At 38.7% G+C, this 27,308-nt stretch overlaps 1 protein-coding gene across 2 annotated transcripts in view; it reads right to left on the reverse strand.

Annotated features, from left to right (window-relative positions):
• Nucleotides 1–3,242: 3,242 nt before the first annotated feature.
• The window catches only part of PACRG (parkin coregulated), a 269,545-nt gene continuing 245,479 nt past the window's right edge, over nucleotides 3,243–27,308 (reverse strand). For both annotated transcript variants that reach the window (XM_067465736.1, XM_060753693.2), the window contains one exon: nucleotides 3,243–3,693. In XM_067465736.1, the coding sequence (XP_067321837.1) occupies nucleotides 3,533–3,693 (161 nt within the window). In that variant the 3' untranslated portion in view covers nucleotides 3,243–3,532. The remainder of the gene's footprint in view (nucleotides 3,694–27,308) is intronic.

Here is a 27,308-nt window from a genome sequence, read left to right on the forward strand (position 1 = left end):
CCATCACCACTGAGTTTTGTTCAATGCTAACTAGTTTTATTTTGTTATTGGTTGTTGGTTTTGATGCCTTTTTAATGCCTTGTTATATAATGTTGATTTTGTTGTTATGTTTTTATACTGTTGTTATGTTTTTTAATGTGTTACATTTTAAACTATGTTGATTGGGCTTGGCCCCATGTAAGCTGCTCCGAATTGCTGAATGTTTACTCACAAAGAAATTTTTCTCTAGATTATTAGATGCATAGATATTGACTCAACTGACAGATATTTATAAGCAGGGTTGGGTGGGGGAATCATAGGTAAATAGAAATGTAAAAGTGATGATTGTTACAGTGTTTTTATTGGTTGTTGGGAGGTGACAGTGACAAGCATATCATCCTGTATCAGAGGCTAGAAGGCATCACATTGGGAAATGAATTAAAACAGACCCTTCCATTACAAATGGAGTAGAGACAAAAGGGCGTGATGGAGTGGGGAGGAGAAGCTAAAAGGCCACGGTAGTCCACGCTCTGGTTACATCCCGCATAGATTACTGCAACGCGCTCTACGTGGGGTTGCCTTTGAAGATGGCCCGGAAGCTTCAAATGGTCCAGCGTGCAGCAGCCAGGTTGCTAACAGGAGCGGCGCTCAGGGAGCACACAACTCCTCTGCTGCGCCAGCTCCAATAGCTGCCAGTTTGCTACCGGGCCCAATTCAAAGTGCTGGCTTTAGCCTATAAAGCCCTAAACGGTTCTGGCCCAGCCTACCTATCCGAACGCATCTCTTCCTACGACCCCTCCAGGAAGTTAAGATCATCTGAGGAGGCCCTGCTCTCGATCCCGTCTGCTTCGCAAGCACACTTGGCGGGGACGAGAGACAGGGCCTTCTCTGTGGTGGCACCTCAGCTATGGAACTCCCTGCCTAGGGATATTAGATCAGCCCCCTGCCTCCTGACCTTTCGTAAGAGAGTGAAAACCTGGCTCTTCGAGCAGGCATTCGGAACCCCGGAATAGATAAGTCAAGCTTGAGATGGAGAATGACCCAGGAACGGCCAAGACGATGAAATGGACGAGGATTGGAATGAGAGGATATAGCTCTTTTTAAATTGTTATTGCACTGTCTTTTTTGTCTAAATGCACTTAATTGTTTTTGCTTTTGTATTGTATTGATGGCATTGAATTGTGCCGATATGTAGACCGCCCTGAGTCGCCTGCGGGCTGATATGGGCGGGATATAAGTGATGTAAATAAAAATAAATAAAAGGTGAAACAAGCAAGGGCCAGTAGCAGGGTTGGCTGGCTTTTCTCATATGTTCAGTTCCTGATAATTTATGTGCTATGTAATGACATATGTAATAAAGAGAATTGAGAAGTGATCAGGGCCAGTAGTCCTAGGACAGGGGGAAAACCCAACTTCTATGGTATATTCTTTTTATCAACTCTATTGTTTTCATAGAAATAAAGCAGCTAAGTAGTGCATGTGAAGAAAATGTTACAAAAGCGGTTTACCTCATATTGATCTTTGTCTTGCTCTTTGCCAAACACACTGAGTTCTGTAATTGCTTATAGAACAATCCTGCCATATTTATTTGGACACTGTGAACATTAACACTATTGTTATCAGCCTTCCTTTACATTCCTCGGTTAGTTTTTAAGCCCTGGAGGAGAAGTTTGACTAGAAGGGGAAGATGGCAGCATGCATGCTTTTCTACACAACTTGATTCACTCTGTGTTGCTGTTGTCAGCAATCAGAGGACCAGGACATTGAAAGATGAGAAACTGGAGACATATGGCTTTTAGGTGCATGAGACTACAGAAGTTAGCTGGACTCTTCTTTCAGTTTATGCCTAAGTACTTAACTTCTCCTGGTCCAATCACACAGAACCTGATGGAAACATCATTTAACTGTGCTCTAACTATCAGCAGAATGGTCATCCTCCTCCTCCTCATGAAGCTGAGGCTTGGTAAAGGTGTGGAGGGGGCAAGTTATAAATGTGGCAATAGTGTAAAATCATGACTAAGTAATGATTGTGAATATAAAGGATGCAAAACAGGTAACTGTTTGGCATCCATGATTTTGACATTATTGCTGCAATCATAACTTGCCCTTCAACCTACCTTATTAGGCCTTAGTTGAATGTGGAGAAGGAGAAAAATTCTGTCATCAATTAGAACACAGTTGAATGATGTTTCCATCAGGTTTGGAGGGGTGGTGGTGGAGGTATTTGGCCAAAAGTTGCTTAGTTAAGTACTTACTTAGTTCAGAATAAGCTGATACAGGACTGTAGGTATTTTAAAAAGCTTATACATTGACTAAGTTTTGTATAGCTGTGAGGAGTTATATGGATTTGCTACAGGAGTTGAATCCAGTCCAGAGATTGGCAGTCAATCACACCATCTCTATAAACGAAAACGATTGTAAATAAGGATTTTCTTTGTTGTGGCACCCATTACAGAATTCATATCTTGTTGTGTTCCGACCAGTAGTGGTAATGACATCAACTTCATTTCAGTGCCAAGTCAAAACAAGTATAATGATTTTATCCAGTTTGTACATGTTCGTGGTTTCAACTGTTTTCGCTTGCTTTGTTTTGCCAGATAGTTTAGCATGTTTTAGTCTATAATTTTTTACACTTCACATTTTAAATTGTTTTACAGTGTTTGCATTGATTTTACTTCACAGTGCCCCAAGAGCCTTGGAGAGTAGGAAGAAAGTATAAATATTTTAATTAACACATAAACATCTTTTTACCCACCATGGTGATAAAACAACCTAAACAGGGGGAGCGGGTATCCCTGGGGAGCACCATGAACAGGAAGTCAGGGAGATTTAACACTCTTGAAAGCACCTCCTGCCCTTTAGACAAACAATTGTGCAAGTCATTTAGCATAATGCCTTGCTTCAAGGTTGATATATTAACTCTTGCACCTTACCTTGCCAAGCTGGTTAAAAGCAAGAAAATAGGAGCCAATGTTATGTTCTGGAAAAAGGCAAACACCTGGAAGCTCAGATGACACACAGACACGAATCATTAATTAAGTTCATGGAGACGCTTTCTAATGGGTTGCACAAAAAATCCCTCCTGTAATTGGTATATATGCTCAACAGTTTTATTGGAAGACAGGGCCCATTATTTTGCCCAGCTGCTAGAGAGCCACTGCTGAACTGTTGTTTCTCCTATTAAGCAGTCAGCATAAACCCTTCTCGTTACAGCCTCTGACATCGCCTCCAGGGCAAGCAGACACAGAAGAGCAATTGCCGAGTTGTGTATGAAAATTATAGGTTTATTGTCCATACAACTGAAGGTTCGACGCTGTTGCCTGCTCTGCTCAGCTTTTGTGATAAAGAAGCAATTCTTCCACAGAACAAATAAGCACAGTACACCATTGTAATCAAAGAAACAGGCACTATTTATGTATTGGAAAGACTGGCTAACAATCGTGCTAAAGAGTCTACAGGCCCAGAAGCTGCTCTTTTAGTCGATGTAGGGAAAGAAGGATAGCAAGACATAGACAAGAGCTGGGGCACGCAAATGGCATCACTCTCCCATTTGTTAGTTTAACAAGCACGACTGATAGGTCGGGACTATGTATTTAATGTTTATGTAAGCATCTTCACCACCATAGCGCTCAAAGGCTTCCAGGGTCTCCTGAATCAAGTCGCCGATATTTTCACGCTTCTGCTGGCTGTAGTCAATGCCATCTCCAGAATTAACTAATTGATTAAAAAACAAAACAGAAAAACAAAACAGATTAAGTTAGAGGCTCTTGTGGAGATAAGTCACTGTAATCTTTTTTCTAATAAACAGCCTTGCAGGCAATCAACACGAAAGGCAAGTAAATACGGCAAGTTTCCTTACTATTGACACCACATTGCAATGCTCAACTGGTAATACACATGGTGTCCCAGTACAAAAAAAGGTCTCTCTTCCCACAATCTTCTGATGAAAAGACTTGCATTCAAGCTGCATAGCTTACACTGTTCCCATCAGCCATACGTACCAGCAGGAGACTGTGTTCTGCCAAAGTACTCTGTTGGTGTATGGCTGAGTGCGGATGCACTGAAAAAGCACATATGGCACCGGAAATTAGAAGCATTTCAAATATGCCTGAAGGCTGCAGATTTTTGCTGCAGCAAAACAGAGTCAAAATCATAAAATCCTAGAAAACTTTAATATAAAACACTCATCCTGCTCCCCTATACTAGTTCGGGCTCAGATCTTTGGAGCCCAACATTTGTTCAAGTATTCATTCTTCTTTAGGATGCTGCAACCAGATTGTGAGTGTGTCCATTCCTAGAGTTCGCTTTACTACATCTTTGCTGGTGCAACAGGCTGGTTCAGAGGCAGGCAGCCTTACTGAAACATGTTCTGAAGCAATGATATGTGAAAGCCAAGAGAGGAATAGTCAGGATAACCTATTAATCTGATAAATGCAGAAAGTCATATGCCTGGTTTTTATGGTGGGACTGTTTTGGGCATTGCGTAGCAATGCCACTAGAACTATTAAAAACAATTTCTCCAAATTTCACCCTCTTGCTCTGTGGGATTAAAAAATGCCCTAGCAAATCTATTTCTACTTGATATTTAGGTTCAATGACACTGTTCAATGACACTTCAAAGAACCAAAGCAGTAAGATATTTCTTACTCCAAGTCCAAGTGTAACACTGACTGTTAATGTAGTGAAATTCTCATCGGAGTCAGAAAATTTTCCATGAACTACAATTTTAATGCTTTTTAGTTTATTTATTTTTTTAAAAAAACTAGCACATTGAGATTAAAGAGGAAAACATCATCTTTCATCATAGTGGGGAAGACTGTGACCTTGTCTTTTGCCAAGGTGAAAATTAACTACTACTGGGTGATTTTGAGGTTCGTATGATGCTTTTGTTAGGACGCACTAAGTCCCCCTTCAGGGGGAGAAGGGCAGGGTATAAATATAGGAAATAAATAAATAAATTACTCCTCTTCTGGCTCTTTACATTGAAAAAAGATTTGAAATGGACAACCATTCAGATGTAGGACACACTGGACTCCACATGATATCAGCACCTCATCTTGCAATTCAGTAAAATAATAATAATAATAATAATAATAATCATCATCATCATCATCATCTTTATTTATACCCATCCGTCATCTCCCCAAGGGGACTCGGGACAGCTAACATGAGGCCAAGCCCAAAAATTAGAGTAAAGCAAAGTAAAAAATACATGCAGCAAATAATAACATCAAATAAAATGCAAACAATAACAAAATAATACAATAAGGCAAACATAATATAGGGTATGAAATAAAAATAAAGAGTTGAATACAGTGGGTTGGGCCAAATGCAAGGAGTAAAACTATAAATCCCTGGGTGAGATAGGTAAATAGCATAAAGTATAAGGTGGGAGATTTGGATGAGACAAGTGTTGGGGTTTGATTTCCATTAGGGGATGAGATAAAGTGCATCAAAAGGACAAAGTTGTATTGGACGGTCACGGTCACGGTATGGGAATTTGTTGTTAATTCTTCAAAAGCACGCTGAAACAACCAGGTTTTCAGGCTTTTCTTAAAGGCTGTCAACGTGGGTGCTTGCCTAATCTCCCCGGGATAGCGAGTTCCAGAGCCTTTCAGAAACTTCCAGTGTGTTTTTAAGAAAATATCTTAGGTCAGGCATCCCTAATTCCTTCCAGTCAGCTGAAGAGAGTTATGACATTTTACACATCTGTATAGCTGAACATACACTTGTCCGGACATTATCACAAATGACTCAAAAATGGATCTAGCCTTGCAAATCATATTTGGGATTCAGTTGAAGTATACCAGGATAGCAGTTCTTTTTATCACACCAATCAGTTCCTGAAGTGCTTGAAGAAAATATCGAGGGTGTTTAGTATCTGCTGAGACATGTGTCCTCTCAACCTTCCCACTGCTCATTTATCTATGCTCCCTTTTTAATTTTTTCCTGGAGGTATCGCACACACCTGAAAGTACACAATCCCATGAGACTGGGGCTTTGCCATTAAACATTTTTGCAAGTGCCACTGTCCCTACACACACTGAAAATAATAGTAATAGTAATATTTACTACCCTTTCCCTGTTTTGCTTATTCTGCAAAGGAGAGGGCTACTTTGCATTGAGAAGCCCCCAGAAGCTGCTACCTGGCTCTGTTATAAAACAGATTGTTTTAATTAATAATAAGATGCATTTCACAATTAGAAAGCTTTCCTTATTTTGTGTATTCTGAAAGGAGAGGACTATGTCTCACTGAAATACCAATTCAGACTGAAGTTTCCAACACACTGATTTTTCCAAATGAACAAAGAAAGTTTGCAAACAATACATGCTAGTCAAGTGGGGAAATTTCTATAGTAGTTTTTGACTTTTTTAAAAGGAAGCAAATGTGGCAAAAAAGGACAGTTTTGGCTTTGCAGCAAAGCCTCTTCTTCTTGTGATGGCTAGAAGTAAAATGACGAGCACTATGGTCAAGGGGGAGTGAAGCAATTCAAATGATGGCCATAATGACACTTAACAGTGCCCAAACTCTTAGTTGAAATACCTTGGGATTTATAGGATGTTTGGAAGCACTTCCTGCTGCTTGAAAACAGGAGTTCCTTGATATTTTTTAAAAAAGCAGTGGTTACAGATGAGTTGCAGACTAGTTTGGAAAGAATATAGGATGAAACTGTGTGATGGTAAGCGATTCCTTTCCTAGTGGGGGAGGCTGCAGATTGTGTTATGAGCCTTGTGTGATAATGTTCTCAGTCTCACTTCAAGGAGCGGGCTTCTAGCTTTCCTTTTTCTGAGATGAAGGTAGAAGGCAGAATGATCACTAATTGTGAAGACCACAGGGGAGTGTCCCGTGTCCAAACACCAGAAGTATTTAGTTTGGTTAGGATGACTTCAGGATGATAGAACTCAATAAAAGAGAGCTATGGTTTGTTCCAAAGTTATCATTAAAAAAATCAAAACAAGTACTTATTGTCTGAAAAAATATTATTGTCAATAGGGGAAATTATTAAAATCCTTTATGGAATAACAACGTTTTACACTGCCACCTTGCACCTCAGTAACTCACTGGGTTCTTTTTCATGTCAGGAGCAACTTGAGAAACTGCAAGTTGCTTGTGGTGTGAGAGAATTGGTTGTCTGTAAGGACGTTGCCCAGGGGATGCCCGGATATTTGATGTTTTACCATTCTTGTGGGAGGCTTCCCTGATGTCCCCGCATAGGGAGCTGGAGCTAACAGGATAATCTAAATGGAGGTCAATGGAACTATTCTTGAACAACCTGTTAATAGATCATAACCATATAAAGGAACATCCTACATCACTCTCCAAATAAATATGTTCAGAAAGATACCAAAAATAATTTGGCAATAAGCACTAGATGACTTAGAGGTTTGGCAATCAGACCCAGAGGTTTTCAGTCCCCTATATCTCTGGCTCCAAACCAAGTTAGAGATAAAGTAACAAAGCAGTGATTGCCTGAAGGTTATTTTTGTGGCTCATATGACACCACTTGGGCTCCCTTTTGTTAACAGGAGACAGATGCCCATACCATAAAACTCAACAACCCTCATAACACTATTTATTCATCCCAGTAGCAGTACGGAAAAAGCAAAAAGAATGTATGAAAGAAGGCAGATCATCTTCTCCTCTGCTTGACATTCTCCTCGGAGCCAAGGAGACACGAGGAAGTGAGGGGAATTTTCTTTCAGCTGAGTCTCTTCAAACCTTAGCATATTCAAACTGATCCAGGAGGGCCTGGGGCCAGTTCACATGTTACACCAGGGATTCACTCTAGAGTGGAGACATTCAGGCTTATACTCCATCACTTCACTAAGAGGTGAGTCATGAAATCCCATATTAATCTGGAATCTCCTCCCAGCTTTTTTTTGTTGTCTGATTGTCTGGCTGTAGCAGTGCCAGTACTTCAGTGAATATCTCAACCAAGTCGATCTTCCCTTCCAGACTCATGTCCAAAATATGAAGTCAACAATCCCCCAATTGCCCTGGATATCATTGTATTGCAGCACTCCAATCACATGGAAGCCATTCGGACATTACAGTTATCCCATGCATGCTTATATCCATTCTGGCATCCACAAAGTATGCTTGTGTTAACATCCATGAGTGAGCATATGGACTCGAGCATTTTCACATTAAGAAAAGAGAACAACAGGCAATGTTAGATCAAAACTGGGTCAGTGAGCATAGGGAAGGAGACTGAATTAGAGCACAACAAAGGATAAGACAGGAACCACTGGAATGTATGAACATGGCACAGGGAAGGTGTACCACTTGAAACCAGTAGCCTAATGTGATGAGTTCAAGATAGTACGAGCATGCTCAAAGTCATCTGAAAGACAAAATGATTATGGATTTCTTTTCAAAAACAATTTATTCTGATAGCTTATAATGGGTGCTTTTTGTGTGATTTGCCTGCTTTTTCTGTGGCAAGTCATTATGAATTCCATTTTCATATATAAAATAGGTCCTGATACTCCATAGCCCTGTCCTACCAGTGAGGATTCCCACGGAAAAAGAATACGTACATAGCAGTCATGAAGTTCATTGAGAACCTGATGTTATCGAGCTCTTCCCAGTCACAACCAAGCCACTGGGCTTCCTTTTTTTTCTAGGTGCCACATGAATAGGATTGAAAGGAAATACTTGCTTCCTTACTAGTATTTTTAGATCAATCTACAGTGCAAGCATACAGATACAAGTCTTGCCAATACATTGCCACCACATGCACACAAATCTATGTCTGAAAGTGGTAATATGTATCTCATCATATCAATGAAATTTACAACTTAACTCTTTCTGGCAGAAGTGGGCATGGCAAAGACAGATAAGTATTTTACTGCTAGATGTATTTTAAACATTATAAAATATGAAAAGGCTTTACGTTAATTATGAAATACTCATAAACAGAATGCAGTAAGAAAAATATATACAACCATTACCTAAAATTAACTTCCACTGTATTTTTGTGTGTGTGTGTGTGTGTCAGAAGCAACTTGAGAAGTCGCTTCTGGTTTGAGCGAATTGGTCATCTGTAAGGACATTGCCCAGGGGGCACCCAAATGTTTTATCATCCTGTGGGAGGCTTCTCTCGGGTCCCTGCATGGGAAGCTGGAGATAACAGATGGAAGCTCACCCTGTCTCATGGATTCGAACCACTGACCTTCAGATTAGCAGTTCATGTTGGCACTCATTGTGTCACTGCGGCTCCCATTCCATTGCACTGAAGTGTGGAATCAGCACATGTTCCACTCATAAAATGAGTTTCTAAAGAGGGATTGCTCTCACCCTTCCTGGACACAAATTTCTGGCATCACTGATTTTTATATCAAGAACAGGAAAGAAAATTGCTCCCAGACACTGAAAGATGAGCAGAAGAATGCTGATTTCTAATCAGTTTGCTTCATATTATTAGATTTTTATAAACTGCACATCAAACCATGTCAGGAATCATAGGACTCAAACTTGTAGATGAGATAGTGGTTTCCAACTCACTGGGCCTAATGATCAGAGGAGGGAAATACAAAATGGTCCAGACTGGTCCCTTGTCAGAATAGTCCATGAACATCCTGGCAGGAAAGCCAAGTGATATCTCAGGGCCAATTTGATGCCTTTGATTTGTCTATTGCCATGTTACTCACCCACCTTGGGTGAGTAACTGGTGCATTCAGGGTGCATCTAGACTGTGGAATAAATGTAGCTTAACACCACATAAGCTGCCAAGGTTCAATGTGATGGAATCCCGGGAGTTATAGTTTAGTGAGACACCAGCATTCTTTGACAGAGAAGGTGAAATACGGTAGAGTCTCACATCCAACATAAACAGGCTGGCAGAACGTTAGATAAGCAAAAATTTTAGATAAGAAGGGATTAAGAAGAAGCCTATGAAACATTAAATTACGTTATGATTTTACAAATTAAGCAACAAAACATCATGTTTTACAACACATTGACAGAAAAAGCAGTTTAATACACAGTAATGTTATGTAGTAATTACTGTATTTATGAATTTAGCACCAAAACAGACAAAGGTTCTTTCTTTCTCCCACCCTGGAAATTATTTTGGGTGGGAGGCAGATTATTATTTACACTTTTGCATTGGATAATACAGAACGTTGGTTGAGCAAAGGTTGGGTAAGCGAGACTCTACTGTACACTGTAAAACTAGCTTTTCTAACATGAAAGCTGTATTAATTCCAAAGTGTAGATGCATCCCCAGTCTCTTAAATATAAGTCATGCTGAATCAGACGAAAGGCCCATCCAGTGCACCATTCTGTGCCCACCGCAGCCAATAAGGTGCCTATGGGAAGTCCCTAAGGAGGATGTGAGTGCAATAGTATCTTCCTTTTCATGTCCTTCAACAGACCTTTGCAGAAGGATACCATTCTGAAACTGCAGAAAATATATATGACCCTTCTCCTCTTCTTCATCGTTATTAAAACCTAGCTTTTCCCAGTTAAAAACAGTACAGCTAAAATTTAAAACAATCCAGCATCCTCATAAAACCTCTTTCTTTCAAAACCTTCATCTCAAAAAAAACAAAAACAAAACTTGTTGGAATAGAAGCATCTTTGACTGCTGAGAGAAAGAAAAAAAAGGAAGGGAGTGGTTCTGGGTTTCCTGGGAAGAGATTTCCAGAGTTTGAGAGCAACCACCAAGGAGGCCCTATCTTGTGCTCCAAAAACTGTAACTATGAACGTGATGGGGTTGAAAGAAGGGTATTTCCTGAAAATCTCAGGACCTTCTTTTCCCTGTCCTCCACAAATTTGTCAAATTCTATTTTAAAGCCATTTGGAGATAGCAATATACTTCTTGTGAGAGTGAATTCCACACTTGAATTATGTGCTAGGATCTTTGTCTTGGGAGGGGACTGCGATGTTACCGTAAGTTGTCTACTGAGCTGTAACCTGTAAGTCCATTGAAGATATGTAAAAAACAAAACAAAACAATGGTGGTCTTGCTTCAGTGCCAGTTTGCCACCTTCGTGCAATAATAGTAAAAAACAAAAAAAACAAAGCTAGAAATCTGTGTTAGGTCTGGGAATGATAAACAATACTGACAATTGTGCTGCTGGTGAAATGCAGAGCTAGCTTGACCCCATACAGAACTGTTCAGTAACAGTGGACTAGCAATATAATTCGACAAGATATGACAGCTCAGAGGGTTGAGTAAAAAGTGCTCTGAAAGAGCCAGATGATGAGTGAAGGAGCTATAAAGGATCAGATAAAGTGATGCTCAGGCTATCATTAGTGACATTGTATGCCATGTGTGTGGCTCATGTCCTCAAGACAGCCATTGTTCCCTCCAGTTTAATGACAGCTTGTATAAGCAACATTACCAAAGGGCTATTTCTGGAGAGAGGGTACCCACTAAGCACCACAATAGTTTTTTTTTCCACAGCTACAGGAATTAGCAAACCTTTAAGGAAGAGATGGGAATGATTAACCTATCAGGACAACATCCACCTCTGCATTTGCCAGCACTAGACAGATGAGTCATACTGATTTCCTCTGCACACCTAAGGCTAAGAATCTAGTCATAATAATAATTAGAATGACTACATGGAGGGATGGGGGGGGGGGGGGGGAGAGAGCTTTTCCACTGATGCGCAGCAGTCTCAGTCTGCCTCTCTCTAGTGTAATGTTATTTCTGTGTTACTTATTGTATAGAGAACATGTGGGTAACCACGAAAAAAACCCTGCCCATATGATGCCAGAACTGGATTGGATTCAAGCTGTTTATTGAAGCTTCCCTCAGTGGCAAAGAATTAATCAACATGAAGGAAATTTCGAAGCATGCATCTGTCATGCCACACTCCCCAAGTGAAAAGTCTAGCAGTCACAGCATGAAAAAAAGTTCTTGTCCTAGGAACCAGCAGGATTATTATTACTGTGCATAGGAAAAGATTTTGCTCATTGCTAAACCTAACTGCTCATCTAGAGAACTGGGATTAGATATGGTAAGAGCTCAAATTATGAGTAATTCTCAGATTAAGGCATTAACCTTCTAGCTGTTATTACCTGCATAAAGGTGTTTATTATATGTAAAGATGAGTTTGCAGTTTCTGTCTTAAACAGCTGTTTCAAATGATGGTATCAGAGATGAGGTAATCTTTCAGCTGTCACTATGCAAAGCCAGCATGATGCTGTGGCTACAGTTTGGGATTTGATCCACATAGCTATTAAATTTGCTTTGTATTAATTTAGGTGCCTTTGTCTCCATTTTTGGGCCCACATTGATGATAACCTTGGGCCTTTTACTATATAGGACTTTTTATACTGTACAATTACAGCAGTTATGCAACTATAAATAAAACAAAATGTTGCTTGTCTGGAATTCTGTAATCTAGATATTTCTCTACCATAGGCAATACTTATTGTTTTAATTGTTATTATATTGCCAAATGTAAGCCACCCTGAGTCCCCCTTTGGAGGATGAGAAGGAACAGGATAGAAATACTGGAAATAAATAAATAAATAATAGAAGAGGTAGAAAGTTGGGTAGGGCAGTAATACTTGAGCCAAAAGTTCCAGTAAGTATATAGCCTCACTATTAGACAAACAAAATTGCATGAGATCATCAGGTTATTGTCCCTGTGCCTTCTTGCAGCCACATATCCCACACCTACATTTTCTCTGTTGTATAGACTATAACCACCTCATCACATTGAAGCTTGGAAGTATTTACTAGAGAAGAGTTCAATCTGACTCAGTTTTGAAATGGATGATTTCCCTATCTTCATCACACTGTTAATTCAATCTGCGTTACTCAGTATTCTTTCAGTATTCTTTCCGTATTCTTTCAGTACAGTTCTCATCATACTGCAGAGCGTTGGCCCCATCCATCATCCCTCCTCTGTTGTCTTCATTGTGGGGAAAAACCCTCCTCTCTTTATTTATTTATTTATTTGAAACATTTATATTCCACCCTTCTTGTCCTGCAGGGGACACAGGGCAGAACACAACATATATGGCAAACATTCAATACCACGACATAAAACCATAAATATATACAAACATTAAAATCACTTCTATCCACTTTATAAGTAGTTACTTTAAAACCTTTGAAATGTCAGTTGTTACCTTCAATTCTGAAAGCAGTTAGAGAGGTAGAGGAAGTGGCAATGCTCTCTCTCTCCCTCCCTCCCCCTCCTTCCCCCCCTCTCTCCCTCTCCCCCCTGCACCACAGAGAAGGGTATGGACTTTGGGAAACGATAGCTCCCAGGACTGTACAGGATGGAGACATGACATTATTATTATTATTATTATTATTATTATTATTATTATTATTACAACAATCCTTCTCTCCTGGCTTTTCCATTTTCTTGGCTTTCCCACTCTCTCTCTTTCTCTGGGCTGCCCCACGAGAGAGGGAGGGAAGGAAAGCCCTGATTGGCAGATATATTAGGGAAGAAAGGGAAGAGAAAAAAAGGGAAAGGAAAGAAATAAAGGACCCAGAAAGGCTATTTTGTTTTTTTAAAAAGAAATTGTTCTAGCTAAGTAAAAACTCAGTGAGCAAAAGGTAATGGCAGAGATTGCCCTAACAATGGTATTTTGTCTCCTCTCACAATTTCTCCTACAAATTGGGTAACCCTAAACCTGAGAACAACGAATCACATTACACATTTGGCAAAACATCCGAATTATTGAGAAAAATCCATTTCTACACCTTCTCCTCAAAGGTTTTAAAAGCATGCTGCCCCTTATGTTTAAAAACTCAAAGAATGCTGTACTCGAAACATTAACCAAAACGAATGTGATGAACACAGTGGATTACCAGATTTTAAGTGTAGGGCTCAGTGGAATTTAACTAATGTGATGAAGTGGTAACTGGGTAATTAGAATAAGCTTGCGATATATCATCCATTGCACATAAGTTGAAAAGGGGAGTGTCCCTATCTGAAAATTTCCTCCATTTCAGAGGTGTGCCTATCAAGTGGGGAGATAAATATAACCCCTTCTCTGCCCTTCTTTTACATTTTGAAAAAGATGCTTTCTCGGGGGGGGGGGGAGCAACATACAACAGTAGAATTTTTACGAGTACACACACCTTTTTCTGATCAGCCTTCAAACTATGACAAAGGAGGTCAGAGAATGTAAAAATAACTTTACAGACTCTGCTCCCAGAGTCCACCAGTCAAAATGGCCAGTGACTATATTGGCTAGAGGATTTTGAGAGCTGTAGTCAAAAATGTTACTTTGTAAAGCCCTGGAGGAAATTTGAGTTTGATATGTGGCTGGGCTGGACAAATCAATTTGTAAGATTGAATGAAATCTATTCATACAAAGACAAGCTCTTTACAATGGCACAAATTATACTACAGGCTTTCTTAAGGCTCATTACCTTTGACTTTTAAGTAGATATAGTTGTCTATGTTCAAGATTTTTTTAATCTTATGGATGTGTTCAAACACCTCTGTTCAAATAAAGAATATACTTGCCCTTGAAAATGGCCTGTTCTGAAGGTCTCATACTTCATGGAAGATATAAATTGAAACTGGAATGGTTGAAAGGCAGAAAAGTCATTTCCCAAGATTTTAATAGTTCAAGTCTGCCCAAGGTCTTTTTCTAAAGAATAAGATTCAAAGAGTCTTCTGAAGCTCCTTTGAAGCAAGCACTAGAGTTCCATCTTAAATTCTTTTGTAACAAAGTTGTGAGCCCAGAGTCAAAGGCTATTTCATAAAGAAAGATATAAAAATGCTTTTTCTATTTTGTCTTGCTTCTTAAGGGATCTAGCATCATGCATGATCATCATAATCTAGCTCAGTTCCAAACATGTTGTGAAACATACAATTACATACAAAATACACAGAGGCCTAGTTTCCAGCGTTGTGTATTGAATCAATGCAGAGCTTTATCACACCATCCTGCTGCCTTGTTGCAATCATGTTCTCCAAGGAAATTAAAACTTACCATTATTGGAACTATCACTTTCACACCTAACCACAATTCTGCAATAGTGACGTTTTGTTAATGTAAATTTACATAATCATTCTGGAGCACTACCTTGCCTCCTATCCATGTTTATCTTACTCTGTGGATGCACACTGTATTTTTTAAAATTTCTCTTTCTCCCTATTTTGCTCCAAAATGCACAACTGTACAATTTTGTCATTCTTTCAAGACTGCCCTCCATCATTGCACAAAAATGATAGCAAAATAGTGATATTGGAGTCATTGACATTTCCCCCCATCAATGAACAGTAACAATCAGATTATAATTCGAGTGACTATGGGAGAGACATGACGTACAGTAAACTCCATCCAAAAGCAATTTTATCCTGCTGTAATTGTACTTTATCAGCCTTGTGTAATAAAGAATGTAGTGTCCATCAGAACATAGCTATCTATAGTCAATCTGTTGTGCAAAGACAGGACTATAAGTGAATTCTATTACAGCATATATTATAGTAAAACCCTCCATAGTTATCTAAATAATGGCCATTGGAATGGATCAACCACTTAACAATATTGTTGCTATCTATCAACTGGATTCTGACATAAGGGTGGTTCTACACAGGCCATATGATGTTTCAAGGCAACTCAAGGGCAGAATGTCCACAAAACACACACACTATGCATGCTGCAACACATATTAAGACAGAAAAAAATACATTAAAAACTCACAAGAAAGTCAGGAATCAACCCAAAAAATGAAGACTTTTTTTGGAGGAAAGTTTACCAGTCTTAACTTACTGTAGCCATACCAGTCCTGCAGTGCCTTGTGAGGGGGGCAAGGCATTTCCTTAATAATATCAGATGGACCTTAGGGGAGAGAAGAATACGAGGGTTGAATGAAAAGTAATGCCTCCACCTTCATTACTTGGGTTTGGATGGGAATATTTTAATAAATCAAACACAGAAATAATCCTTAGAATGTGCTCTTTAACTACCACTATTCACTTTTCCACATAATCACCAGAGAATTGGATACATTTCTGCCAACAATGAACAAGTTTTCTGAAGCCGTAACGGAAGACGTTGACACTCTGTTTCCTCAACCAGCATCTCACAGTTCTCTCAATGTCTTCATAAGAAGCATAATGATGTCCCCACAGATCTTTCATTATCGGGAACAAATGGAAGTCAGGCGGTGCTAAATCTGGACTGTATGGAGGATGTCATACAGTGATGAGATCCAGTTGCTGAAGTTTCAAGTCTGTGCACGTTCATTTCAGGCGTCAGCATTCTGGGTACCCATCGTGCACAGATCTTCTGATAGCCAAGCAAAGCAATAATGTGACCCACACATTATTGTGAAAGGCTGATTATGCTTGAAATTTCTCTCTGAGTGATACAAGGATCATCCTGGATCAATCTGTCAACTTTTTGCTTGTGAAACTCGGTGGCTGCCGTAACAGGACATCCAACTCTTTGTTTGTCATGCAAGTCAGATGTTCCTACCTCAACATTTTTAAACTTTCTCACACAATGACGCACAGTACTTACATCAACACAATCACCATAAACAGCTTGCATTCTCTGATGGGCTGACACCTTCTGCTGTCAAGAATTCAATGACTGAATGCTGCTTAAGTCGCATTGACCAACCGTCTGCATAGGGTTCCATACTTTGCACTTTAACATCACAACCATTCAATGCTAATGCTTCCCATCAAAATGGAACTGTAGAGGAGAGTCTACTGAACAAGCCAATACCTGCCGCATACCAGTACTGCCACCTGTTATGAAGGTGGAGTCATTACTTTTCATTCAACCCTCATAAGTAACACTATGTAACATGTTTTTTTGTTCCTGAGTCATGTCATTTCCTAATTAGTTCTATCATAAAAACATGGGACAATTAATTGAACTGCAAAAACTTGCTTTTGCGGGACATCCTGTGGCACATTTTGCTATAGTTTTTCAATAAATATCTCATGGAGTCTCAACCAATTCAATATAGTTTGTGGCAGCCACAAAAATGAAGTTTCCGAAGTATAACAACTACTTTCAAAATAAGTTTCACACAATGAAACAGGAAATAACACGTTCAAATGAGGAACAGACAATATTTCAAATTTTGTTACATAGTGTAATCTGCATTCTATCAATTTTTAAGTCAATTTATTTGGAACCTCAGTTCTAATTTGGAGTGATTTCTCTCTTTATGAGCCATACTTATTCGGGAAAGCTTTGATGCCATCTCTAATAGCTATGGCTATCTCAGAGATCAGAGATTTTCTTTCTGTCTTTCCCAGTACAACAAATAAGTGACAGGTTGTGTTTTTTGTAACTCTGAAATGAATTTTGGTTTGTCTCACAAAGATGAATTCATCTCTTTAAGCATATTTGTACTAGCACAGAGAACTCACTGCTTATTTGAGCTGGATGTTCTCTTCAAGACAGAAATACATTACTGCAAGATTTTTTTAAAAAAATGTTTTGTCCATTCAGTGCTGGAGGGTCCTTTTATACTGAATCACATGAAGGAAAAGATGTTTGATGACAATGAATTTTTGAGTTATGCTAAATTTTGTATCTGTCCATATATTAGCATGTAAAACTGTGTTTCCCAATGGGACCAACATAAAAAGTATGTGTAGGATATTATTTCTTCATGAAACTGAAGCATCACTACTGTTCCTGACAGACTTTCCAATGAAGGTAGGCAGCAATCAAGTTCACCATACGTTTTCCTAGTAGCCCATGGCTAGCCAGTTGATTTGTTTAAATTTTATTCATGAGTGCAACTTGAATATACTTTGCAAAATGGAACTTAAAGCAATACTGGTACTGAAAGTTCTCGTAAACTAGTCTTCTCTAAGTTATCTATCTCCAGCTAATGTTTCCCACTTTGTGAGCCCGACTCTCCTCTTGCTCATCTTTTCCTTGCTCACTCTTCCTGTCAGATATTTCTGCCTTTTCATTCCCTTCCACTAATTGTCCTATATTCAAGTGTAAGAAAGAACTTAACAGTGAGAAAAAAAACACATTCTTAAGACTTATTATCATTTGTCTCTTAACAGATGCGGCATACATCTATGCTGTAGAATGAGTGCAGCTTGACACCATTTCAATTCCCATTACTCTTTACTATGGAGTCATGGGTGTTATAGTTTTATAAGATCTTAGCCTTCTTTGCCAAGGAGTGCAGAAATTTGCATTTGCCTTAATCTGCAAAGAAGAACAAGTTTCTGCCCCCTCCTCTCTGATGCCCCTTCAACACTGCCCTAGATTTCAAGATCTGATCCCAGATTATCTGCTTATCCCAGATTATATGGCAGTGGAGACTCGTATAATATAATCCAGTTCAAAGCAGGTAACTTGAGATCACTTCCTGGGACATTAAGATAGTGTAGAAGGGGGCTAAGTTGATTGCAAATTGAGGTTTTTGTTGTTGTTTGTTCTTTGAACTTAGTTTGGAGCATTTGAAGTAAATTGAAAACAAAGGGATAACATGAAAGTAGGGAATAGAAAGAAGAAGATTTTTAAAAATGGTGAAAAAGTGGGGTGCTTCATTGGGACTGTGCCCACCAAACTGGAACAGCTGGAAGGCACTAGACTGTGGCTGGGCTGGGCAGGCATCACATGAGGACACATAAGCTTTATACATTTTGAGAAAAAGAGAAAATACAAAAACATTTCTTCTTCTTTTTTAAAAATGCATGAAAAACTGCCTTATGCTAGATCAGATCCCTTTTCTATATTAAGTGTTCTGACTGGCAGAAGCTCTCCAAAGTCTCAGCCAGATCTCTTCAATTTAGATGTTTCAAAGATGGAACCTGAGACATGCTGCATGCAAAGCATTTGGACTATGACTCCCATAATCCTCTAGCCTGCACAGTCATTGCTTGTGTGCTCAGTGTGGTCATGGAAATTGTAGTCTATAAATAAGTCATTTTCCAGTCTCTGATTCTAACCTTGAGATATAGCTGCAACTGCTTTTTGTACTATCGAGGCACTGTTTCTTTAACTAGTTTAATAGGTTTCTGTAACATGATAGAAGATGTGACTTATGATATTAGTATAACAATGGGCATGAACTATAAATAATTTTAAGAACTTGCAAAGTGCTGTGTTAAAAAACTACACAACAACTTGAAAATGAGCCAAGATAGCAGTTGTTTATTACAGTTCTCCATTTTCAGGAAGCATTTGGAACAACAGACGCAATTCTTTCTAGATCAGAAGTTCCTGTTTCGCTTTTTAAAAGACCTTAACATTGAGATACTAAAATGAAACGGCACATGACATTAGCAAACATGTACACCCCAGGAAAAAAGTAGTGGGAGAAAAGAGACAAGGTCTTTCTTCAGTGGAGTGAAGTATTTGCTTTACTCCAAACAATCTTAGCCAAACAGTATGGGGAGTATGAGACAGAGCCATGAAGCAAAATTCTCAGTGGCCTTGGTGAAAGGTTTGTACAATTGTTGCAAAACCATTGAGTTGAGCACAAATTCTGCTGAAGTTGCCAAAGAGATGACGTTTTGTCTCTGCACTTTATCTCTTGAAATTAATACAAAAATGTGCATACACAAAATGTGTTTATGTAGAAAAGTGGGCTTAACTGCCAATGGCTTGACATGTATTTGTTGTGTGCAAAAATTGTGACTATGCTCACAAATGGAGATGAATTAATAATTAAGTAAAACAATACAAAACATAAGAATGAAAATGGAACAAGCACTCTTCATTTGATAACGTAAGGCGTTTTTTAAGCAAAGGGTCCATCAAGGACAATTAATTTTTTAAAAGTCAAGTAAAGAGAATAATGCCATGTTAATAATTGTACAAAAATGCAAACAACCTCCTGTGTGAATCCATTGTTTATTCGTTTATTTTTTTAAAAAAAATCCTAATTTTTAGCCACAAAACGTTTTGGAATAGTTTACAAATATTAACAGTGTTATATTCTCTTTCAATCCAGAAAATCATGGCACAAAAGCAAAACCTTGGATGTTGCAGCTAAATTAGTTCTTATGTTTCCCAGATGGAATGCTGTTCCTTCTGCTAAATACTGAAGCAATCACACAAAATACTGAAGGCACATATTAGAAATGCATTTATTTGATTTATATTCCACCTTTCTCCTATGACATAATCCCAAACTTTCCTTAAGGATTGACTCATGTGGGAAAAGGTCACAGTGGGAGCCTATCCCAAATGATCTGGCCTTTTTCATTATTTCAGTGACTCACAAAAGCATGGCATTGTCACTGCAGAAATATACAACTCTGATGGAAGATGGCAGATGCCTCTTTTTATAAGCTTTCTTGTCTATTTATTATATGTTGATGGGAAAAGTCATTTAGTTTACTGTTCTGCATGTGTCCTACCAGTATGAGGACACTGCCAGCTTATCTGATAAACAGGAGGAGGTCCAAGTTTTGAACACATTAGAGACCTTCATAAGCAAGCCATGCTAGATGAAGTGAGGAAGAACTATGGGTTGAGTGTATATGGCACAATGTTATACCTTGAGAGGGCAATCGAGCCTCTCAACCGCCAATGCCTGTTTGTGGCTTACAAGGAATAACTGCATGGAAATCAGGAAACATTTAATGAAGGTCCCAATTCAGAGTTACACAAAGTGGACCGGTGCCAGTCCATAAGTCATTGCCTACTTGTCAGTGGCATGTTTCCAGGAAAGAAAGAAAGAAAGAAAGAAAGAAAGAAAGAAAGAAAGAAAGAGATGTAGCCAATGAATGCAAATATGGTATCATTTCCTGGACATTAGAAAAGAAAACTGCCACCCAGCCAACGTGAAAAATACTGATCTGGTTAACTTAAAAAAAACAATCTAACCATCTAGATCAGTGGTTCTTAACCTGTGGGTCCCCAGATGTTTTGGCCTTCAATTCCCAGAAATCCTAACAGCTGGTAAACTGGCGGGGATTTCTGTAGGTCAAAACACCAGGGGGGGGGGGGGGGCACTGATCTAGATCATGAGAATACTTTTACTAATGGAGAATCACTTGGCAGGCACATGGCTGTATTCCTTCAACTGAATAATGTACTTCCTTCAAAGATGCAATGAGTTTCCACTGACATTTTCAGAAAGGCTGTGAAACCTGGCCTTTTAAATAGTGATACTTATTGTTTTGGTTTTTTTTGTGATTCTTTCATTATTGTAATGATTTAGTCAATTTATTGTTTCATTTCATAATTTGTTTTTCATTATGTTTCCTCATGAACCTGAGCACTTTATTTTGTGGAAAAGAGGCATAAGCTTAGTTTTTTTAAAAATAGGGAAATTAGAACCTCCATTATTTTTACACAGTCCACTAAAGTAAGGAGATTAAAAGTAAGGATTGATGCCTTTATGTTAAGGTTAAAAAGAGAAAGGGATGAAGAAGAAAACATTAGCAGGACCTCAATTGTTCTTCCAACCCACATTTTATTCTGATTACATCATTTATTGAAAACTGTTAAGAAGCTTTCTCTTGTTTCAGATAATGGGGAATGGTGCTAAACCTAAGAAATGTACTCAGTGTCTTAGGATTCTTCAACTTGAGTGAAAAAAATGGCTATTCAGACCATGAGACTTTCGGACACTTTTTTTGTGCAAAAGTACAGGACGAGGATTGAACACTTGTACTTATGAAGGTTAAAGAACTGGCACCAGCGGGAATTTACAGTGCTGATTTATCTCCAAGCCAGGTACAGTCCAGACAGCTGCAATATGAATTTCCTTATAAATTCATGGCAATAACCTTAACTCTGACCTCAGCAGATGGACAAAGGGGACCACAATTTCATTGTTTATACTTTTTTTCTTTCTTTAGTATTTTTTAAATGAGCAGAACATGTCTGGTGAACGCAGTCTGTGTTCTATTTCTTTTCTCCAACAGAATGCAGACATCATTCGTCTGAGTTATTTTAAAAGTTGAAATAACCAAAAAGAGAGAAGGTGAGCCTTAGCTCCGTCTCCTTTTCTTTCCTTACAAGATGTTCATTTCATTTTAAAAAGTGTTCTTTCAGAATTTCATATTTAAACACTGGGCATATGTGTTCTTACAATGTTTATTTCTACTACGGAATGTCAACCAGTTAAGGAAGATGATGTCTGCTTAAGATTTTTGACAGAACTCATGTTCGGTGTCTGTTCCAATTCCACAAACCCAGTTCCTTTAAAAGCATTTTGAGTACAAGTTTAAGCCCTTGCACTTCTGGAATCAGGTACATGCCTCAGGCTATAAACATATAAAATTTAATATGATTGATACTCTATGCTACCACCCATAATGATAAGCTGTTATAATAGTGATAATTGTGTGTGTGTGTGTGGTACATTTGTGTGTGTACACAAATGAAGGTGAGATATAATTGCATCTACATTTTTCACATATTGTGTAAAGAAAATGAAACCAAAGGTTAAAGACATATTTTGAACAATGCCTTCTTAACTCCATCTGGATAATGTTTTACTCCAGATTAACTCATACCCTTAAATGCACTACAATTCTGTTGTCATATCACTTTGTACTTAAGAGCATATGTTCATAATTGGTTGATGTAAACTGGAGAAACTGATGAATCTGTCAGTGCCCACAAAAGCATGGGTCATACTGATATTGGTTAGTCCTTAAGATGCTACATGAACATTTGTTGCTTTAGAAACAACAGAGTCAACTAGGTAATTATCTGCTTAACTTACATTGGCTAATCATTAGCATGACATTGCCTTGCAGATAAAAAATCCATAAAGCTTACTCACTTACACTAAACTCTGTATGCATTAATATCTGTCAACCACTTGCACCAACAGACTAAAAACATAATTTTTTCCCCCATCTGTCATAGTTATTCTTCACAAGAGCAAGAACATATTTGCATATTTAAGAATGATTCCCTTCTTTCAGATGGTAACTGCAACATACTGTCATTATGCAGCGTTTGTTGGGAATATACCTAGAAATTGAGCTAGCAGCGTTGAAGAGAAACATGGTAATGGCAAGGTAACTTCAGGAGTCATCCCCAGAATTTACTTTAACAGCTGAGGCTGACCTTCTAGCCCACTCAGTTAATAGCTGATGTTTGCCCTAAGGATGAAATCTGGAACAGATAAGTTGTCAGACTCATCTGAATGGAGAACAGTACAGTGTTATCACATGGAGAAGGACTGGTGACTGACTGACTGAGAAAGCCAACCCCTAGTTAATTTTAGAAAAAACAAGAGTAGTGAAGTGCTTGCCTTCATAGATCATCTGGTGGATACAAACTCAGGGAGAGCTGAAGTCACCTCCTGGATCCTGAGAAGCAGTCAAACAACCAGTTTTAATGCAGAGATATCTGCCTTAAAAACTGGAGTGGTAAATTTACTTCCTTGTACCCAAGGAAACACTTTTCTCTCACAGATGGAATCATATCGCTACTTCCAATTTCCTTCAGCTGCAGACTCTTCCTTGCACACACCTCTGCACAATTTCAAAAAATATTTCTGACACAGCAGAAACATGTGATTCTGCCTCTTTTCAGTACATCCAGCCCCCCCAAATGGGGCCCCATTAGCTCAATGTTTGGGTCATCAAAACTGGCAACAATAAAAAGTTTCTGAGCACTACCCATTTACAAAAATCTGTCAGCGACAACATGCAGTGTTAACAGTGGATTCTGCAGAGAATGCTTCAGCTATACTCCACAAAAAAGAAAATAAGCCTGTTTAGCAAGCCTTGCAAATGCTGATTTATTATCTTTACTGTTTGATTTTATACTTTTTTATATACCAATGTACCTGGGGTCACATAAACATTTCTTGGGTGGAAAGGGGTTACTACTAGAAAAATTTAATAAGCCCTGCTTTATGCCACTAGGTTGTCTCAATTTATGTTTATAGATGAGCCTGCAAATTAGAACCTAGATTTGGCATACAGAAATTTCTTGTCTGCCATTCATGATCCTTGGAGCCCAAATGCTTTCTCAGAGTGAAGAAGAAAACATTTGTATACACACAGAGACAGACAGACAGATGTGAGAGATGTTGAATGATATGGATGGCTGCTTCAGGTCAATACTGGCTAGTTGCAAGAATTTGTTTCTAGCAGTCAAGAAAACCACTAAATAATACCGTAGAGTGCAATCTGTTTGAATATTTGTCAGCTTAAGTTTACTCATGTTATAACATTAAAAAGCATGAACTGTCAAGGAAATGTACTGACTGGAAACATGCTTCATTAAACTTGGAAGATCATCCTTGGGCATGCATAGGCTTGCATTAGAAGCAAAGGAACAGCCATTTGTGTAGACATTTAGGTTTTAATGCATACATGCCAGTAAACCTAAAGCAAGTAGAGTTCAAAAAAAGGTCTTAGACTATTTAAATGTTTTAATTAAAATCATTATAAGTAATTATATAATATTATATTTTCCTGACTTTATTTGGGGAAAACCTGCAAAATGTTTCTTTTGCCCATGTAAAAACCTCAACTGGATGCAGCCTACAATACTGTTCCTGCTGGGCAGCTGGAACTGCAGTTCCAAGTCATTTCGAGGAAAGCACTGTGTTGGAAAATATTATTAAAAACTAGTGAAGAGTCATTATAACAGCTGATCCAAAATATGGAGGTTTAGGGGTAAAAAGTCAAGGAATGTAATATTAGAGAGGAAGGAATGAACTATCTCTGAGTCTCTGTACATTTGTATTGCAAAAGCTGAAAGTAAGATTGCTATTTCCCACCCCCTTAGATTATTAGTGCCTTTAACCAGTTGTGCAAAAACAGAAATGTGCCTAGCTGAGCTTTCCCCATCATTACCACTTTAGATGGATAATTGTGAAAACCTGTTACTAAAACAGAAGGTGGTGTGGGAAATGAAGGTGGCAGCTCCTGCCTGGTACTGAATGAAGTGCTATTGCTCATTGCTGACATGGGGCCCATTTGAGTAAAAGGGACCCCTCCTCCATGGCCCCTTCAAACTCTGAATTGGTGTCAATTTCCATAAATCAAACCACATTTTTGATCAAGAAAGATATTTAAATGTTGTTGACAGAAGAAATATCAGCAGTAACCTTGTAAGTTACAAATGTTGCCCCTTCAGGAAAATACACCCCACCCCACTCACCACACTGGCACATTCAAAAACCTTGCCCTTTTATGGGAATAAGTTTGCATTTTTTAAAATGGGCAATTGCACATGAACTACTAGCAGCTCCCATAATGCTAATTCTGTGAAATTTCTGCATCACCTGTAATAGCACATCCTGCTTCAGGACCCCATTATACCATTTTCCTATAGTTTAATTACTTTTGAATGTAAATGAGCAGAAAAAATAATTATCACACATCTAGCAAAAGAAATAGCTACGCTTCTGTAAATTCTAGCTCTTCCAGTGCTAATGTCAATTTTAAATTTCACAGAAGCCATAATAGAAACTGCAAGCTATTTTATGTTTAGTCTATTAGAATATTGATAGAACTACACAAAAGTCAAGACAAATGAAGACTGAAAGCAAAGGAGAGAAAATGCTATTTAATCCAGGTATTAGAAGAACCTTGGGTCAATCTAAAAACCTGTCTATTTATCCCTGCATCATGTTCCTCAGGGCCCTTCCATACAGGCCCTATATCCCAGGAGCTGATTCCAGTTTTTCTGCTTTAAACTGGATTATATGAATCCCCACTGCCGGATAATCTGTGATAAACAGAAAACCTGATCTCTGATCCTGGGATATAGGGCCTGTCCAGAAGGGCCCCCAGAGGGAGCTTATTTCTAACTTATGTCTAACTAAGACAAAAAGCAAGACATTACAGAAATGCTTCATGTTGTAGGGCGCTTCCAGGAAGTTCCTCCTTGCCACCCCCCCCCAACTCCTCACGTGTTATTTCCTTGTGCCAGGAGGCATAAGGACAAACATTATAGTGGCCAGGTAGGGTTTTTTTTTACTTTTTAGGGGTAATTGGGGGGCTGGGGGGAGGGGGTGCCCTCCCAGACTATAGGTCTCCAGGAGCTCAAAAGGTTTGGGATGACAAATGGGAGCTCACACCCAGGTAGTCCTGGAACTAGCTAAGGGTGAGTCTCCACAGGCCCAATAACCCATTCAGTTTTACCAGTAGCATCATTTAGATGTCTCCGATAAAACTGAGACAGGATCCACTTTTTGGGCCTCTCTGGATGGGCCCTCAGTTTTCTCAGAAACAGGTATTCAGAGACACATTGGTTTTGATCTGGGTGAGAAATATTGAGACACACCCAGATTCAGATACAAATTAGAATCAACACACCATGATGTCAAAATATTCATTTCAGTACAATTTTGTTAACCTCCTTAACTGTGTTTACTCTGCACTTTACTTATCTTGCTAGCATTGGTGAACATTAACAATGAAGCCTAGGTCAGTAAAGATGAGTACATTTATTTCTGAGGCTGAATGAGATATATACATCTCTCACACACACACACAGAGTATGAGAGAAAGAGAGAAGGAAGTATGGAATAATTTGGAGATTCTACTTATATTGCTCCTGAGCTGTTTGTTCCAGCCTTCAATGCTCCACAATCAGTCCTTCCATTTCCATGTACAATCACAGAAGGGTAAGAATTATCAACATTTGCATGCCATACACATTCATTGTTGGTTTGCATATGGCTTCATAGGAATTTAAACAGACTATATATTATCTCTCACATTTACCTATAAAAAGAATGATGGGAAAATGATCAAAGTTCCTAGGACATGAATGGAAATCACATAATGAATCGAACCTGTTGAAACTAAGAATGAATAAGCCTGGCTAGTGCCTGGCAAATACATTAGGTTGCTTGCTTCAATAATCAAAGAAAAGCAGAATGTACCCAAACTAAACAACTACTGTGCAAAGTGGCCATTTCATGGGGATCCCCGATCCCAAATGGGGTCCTCTTAGCTAAATGTTGGGGTTCACAAAAACTTGCAAAAGGAAAAGGTTAGTGAACACTACCTGTTGACACAAACCTGTTAGCGACAAGTGTTTACAGTGGACTCTGCAAAAAATACTTCAGCTATATTCCACAAAAAGCAAAATCAATCTGTTTAGCAAGGTTTGCAAATGCTGATTTACAATAAAAACTTTATTATAGTAAATGTTTGATTTTTTAAATATTTATTTATATACCTATATACCTGGGGCATGCCAAAATGTATTATGCAGGAGTTGCAAGTGGTAAAATTTTAAGTAATGCTGATTTAGAAACACTCTCATAAGCAGATTCCTACCTTCTACATTCCAGAACCAGCTTTTCGGTTCTTGTGCCAGGCATAGCTACTGTAGATTGTACACTGAACTGCACAATATAATAGTTGCTATATTCCACCTACATCTCAAGCATGTAGTGCCCTGAGCTCAACTGAGTACAAGTAATACATGCATTAAAAAGAACACTCTAGCACTCAAGGAC

This window comes from Anolis sagrei, chromosome 1 (genome assembly GCF_037176765.1).
Source record: "Anolis sagrei isolate rAnoSag1 chromosome 1, rAnoSag1.mat, whole genome shotgun sequence".
NCBI classification, from domain to species: Eukaryota; Metazoa; Chordata; class Lepidosauria; order Squamata; family Dactyloidae; genus Anolis; species Anolis sagrei.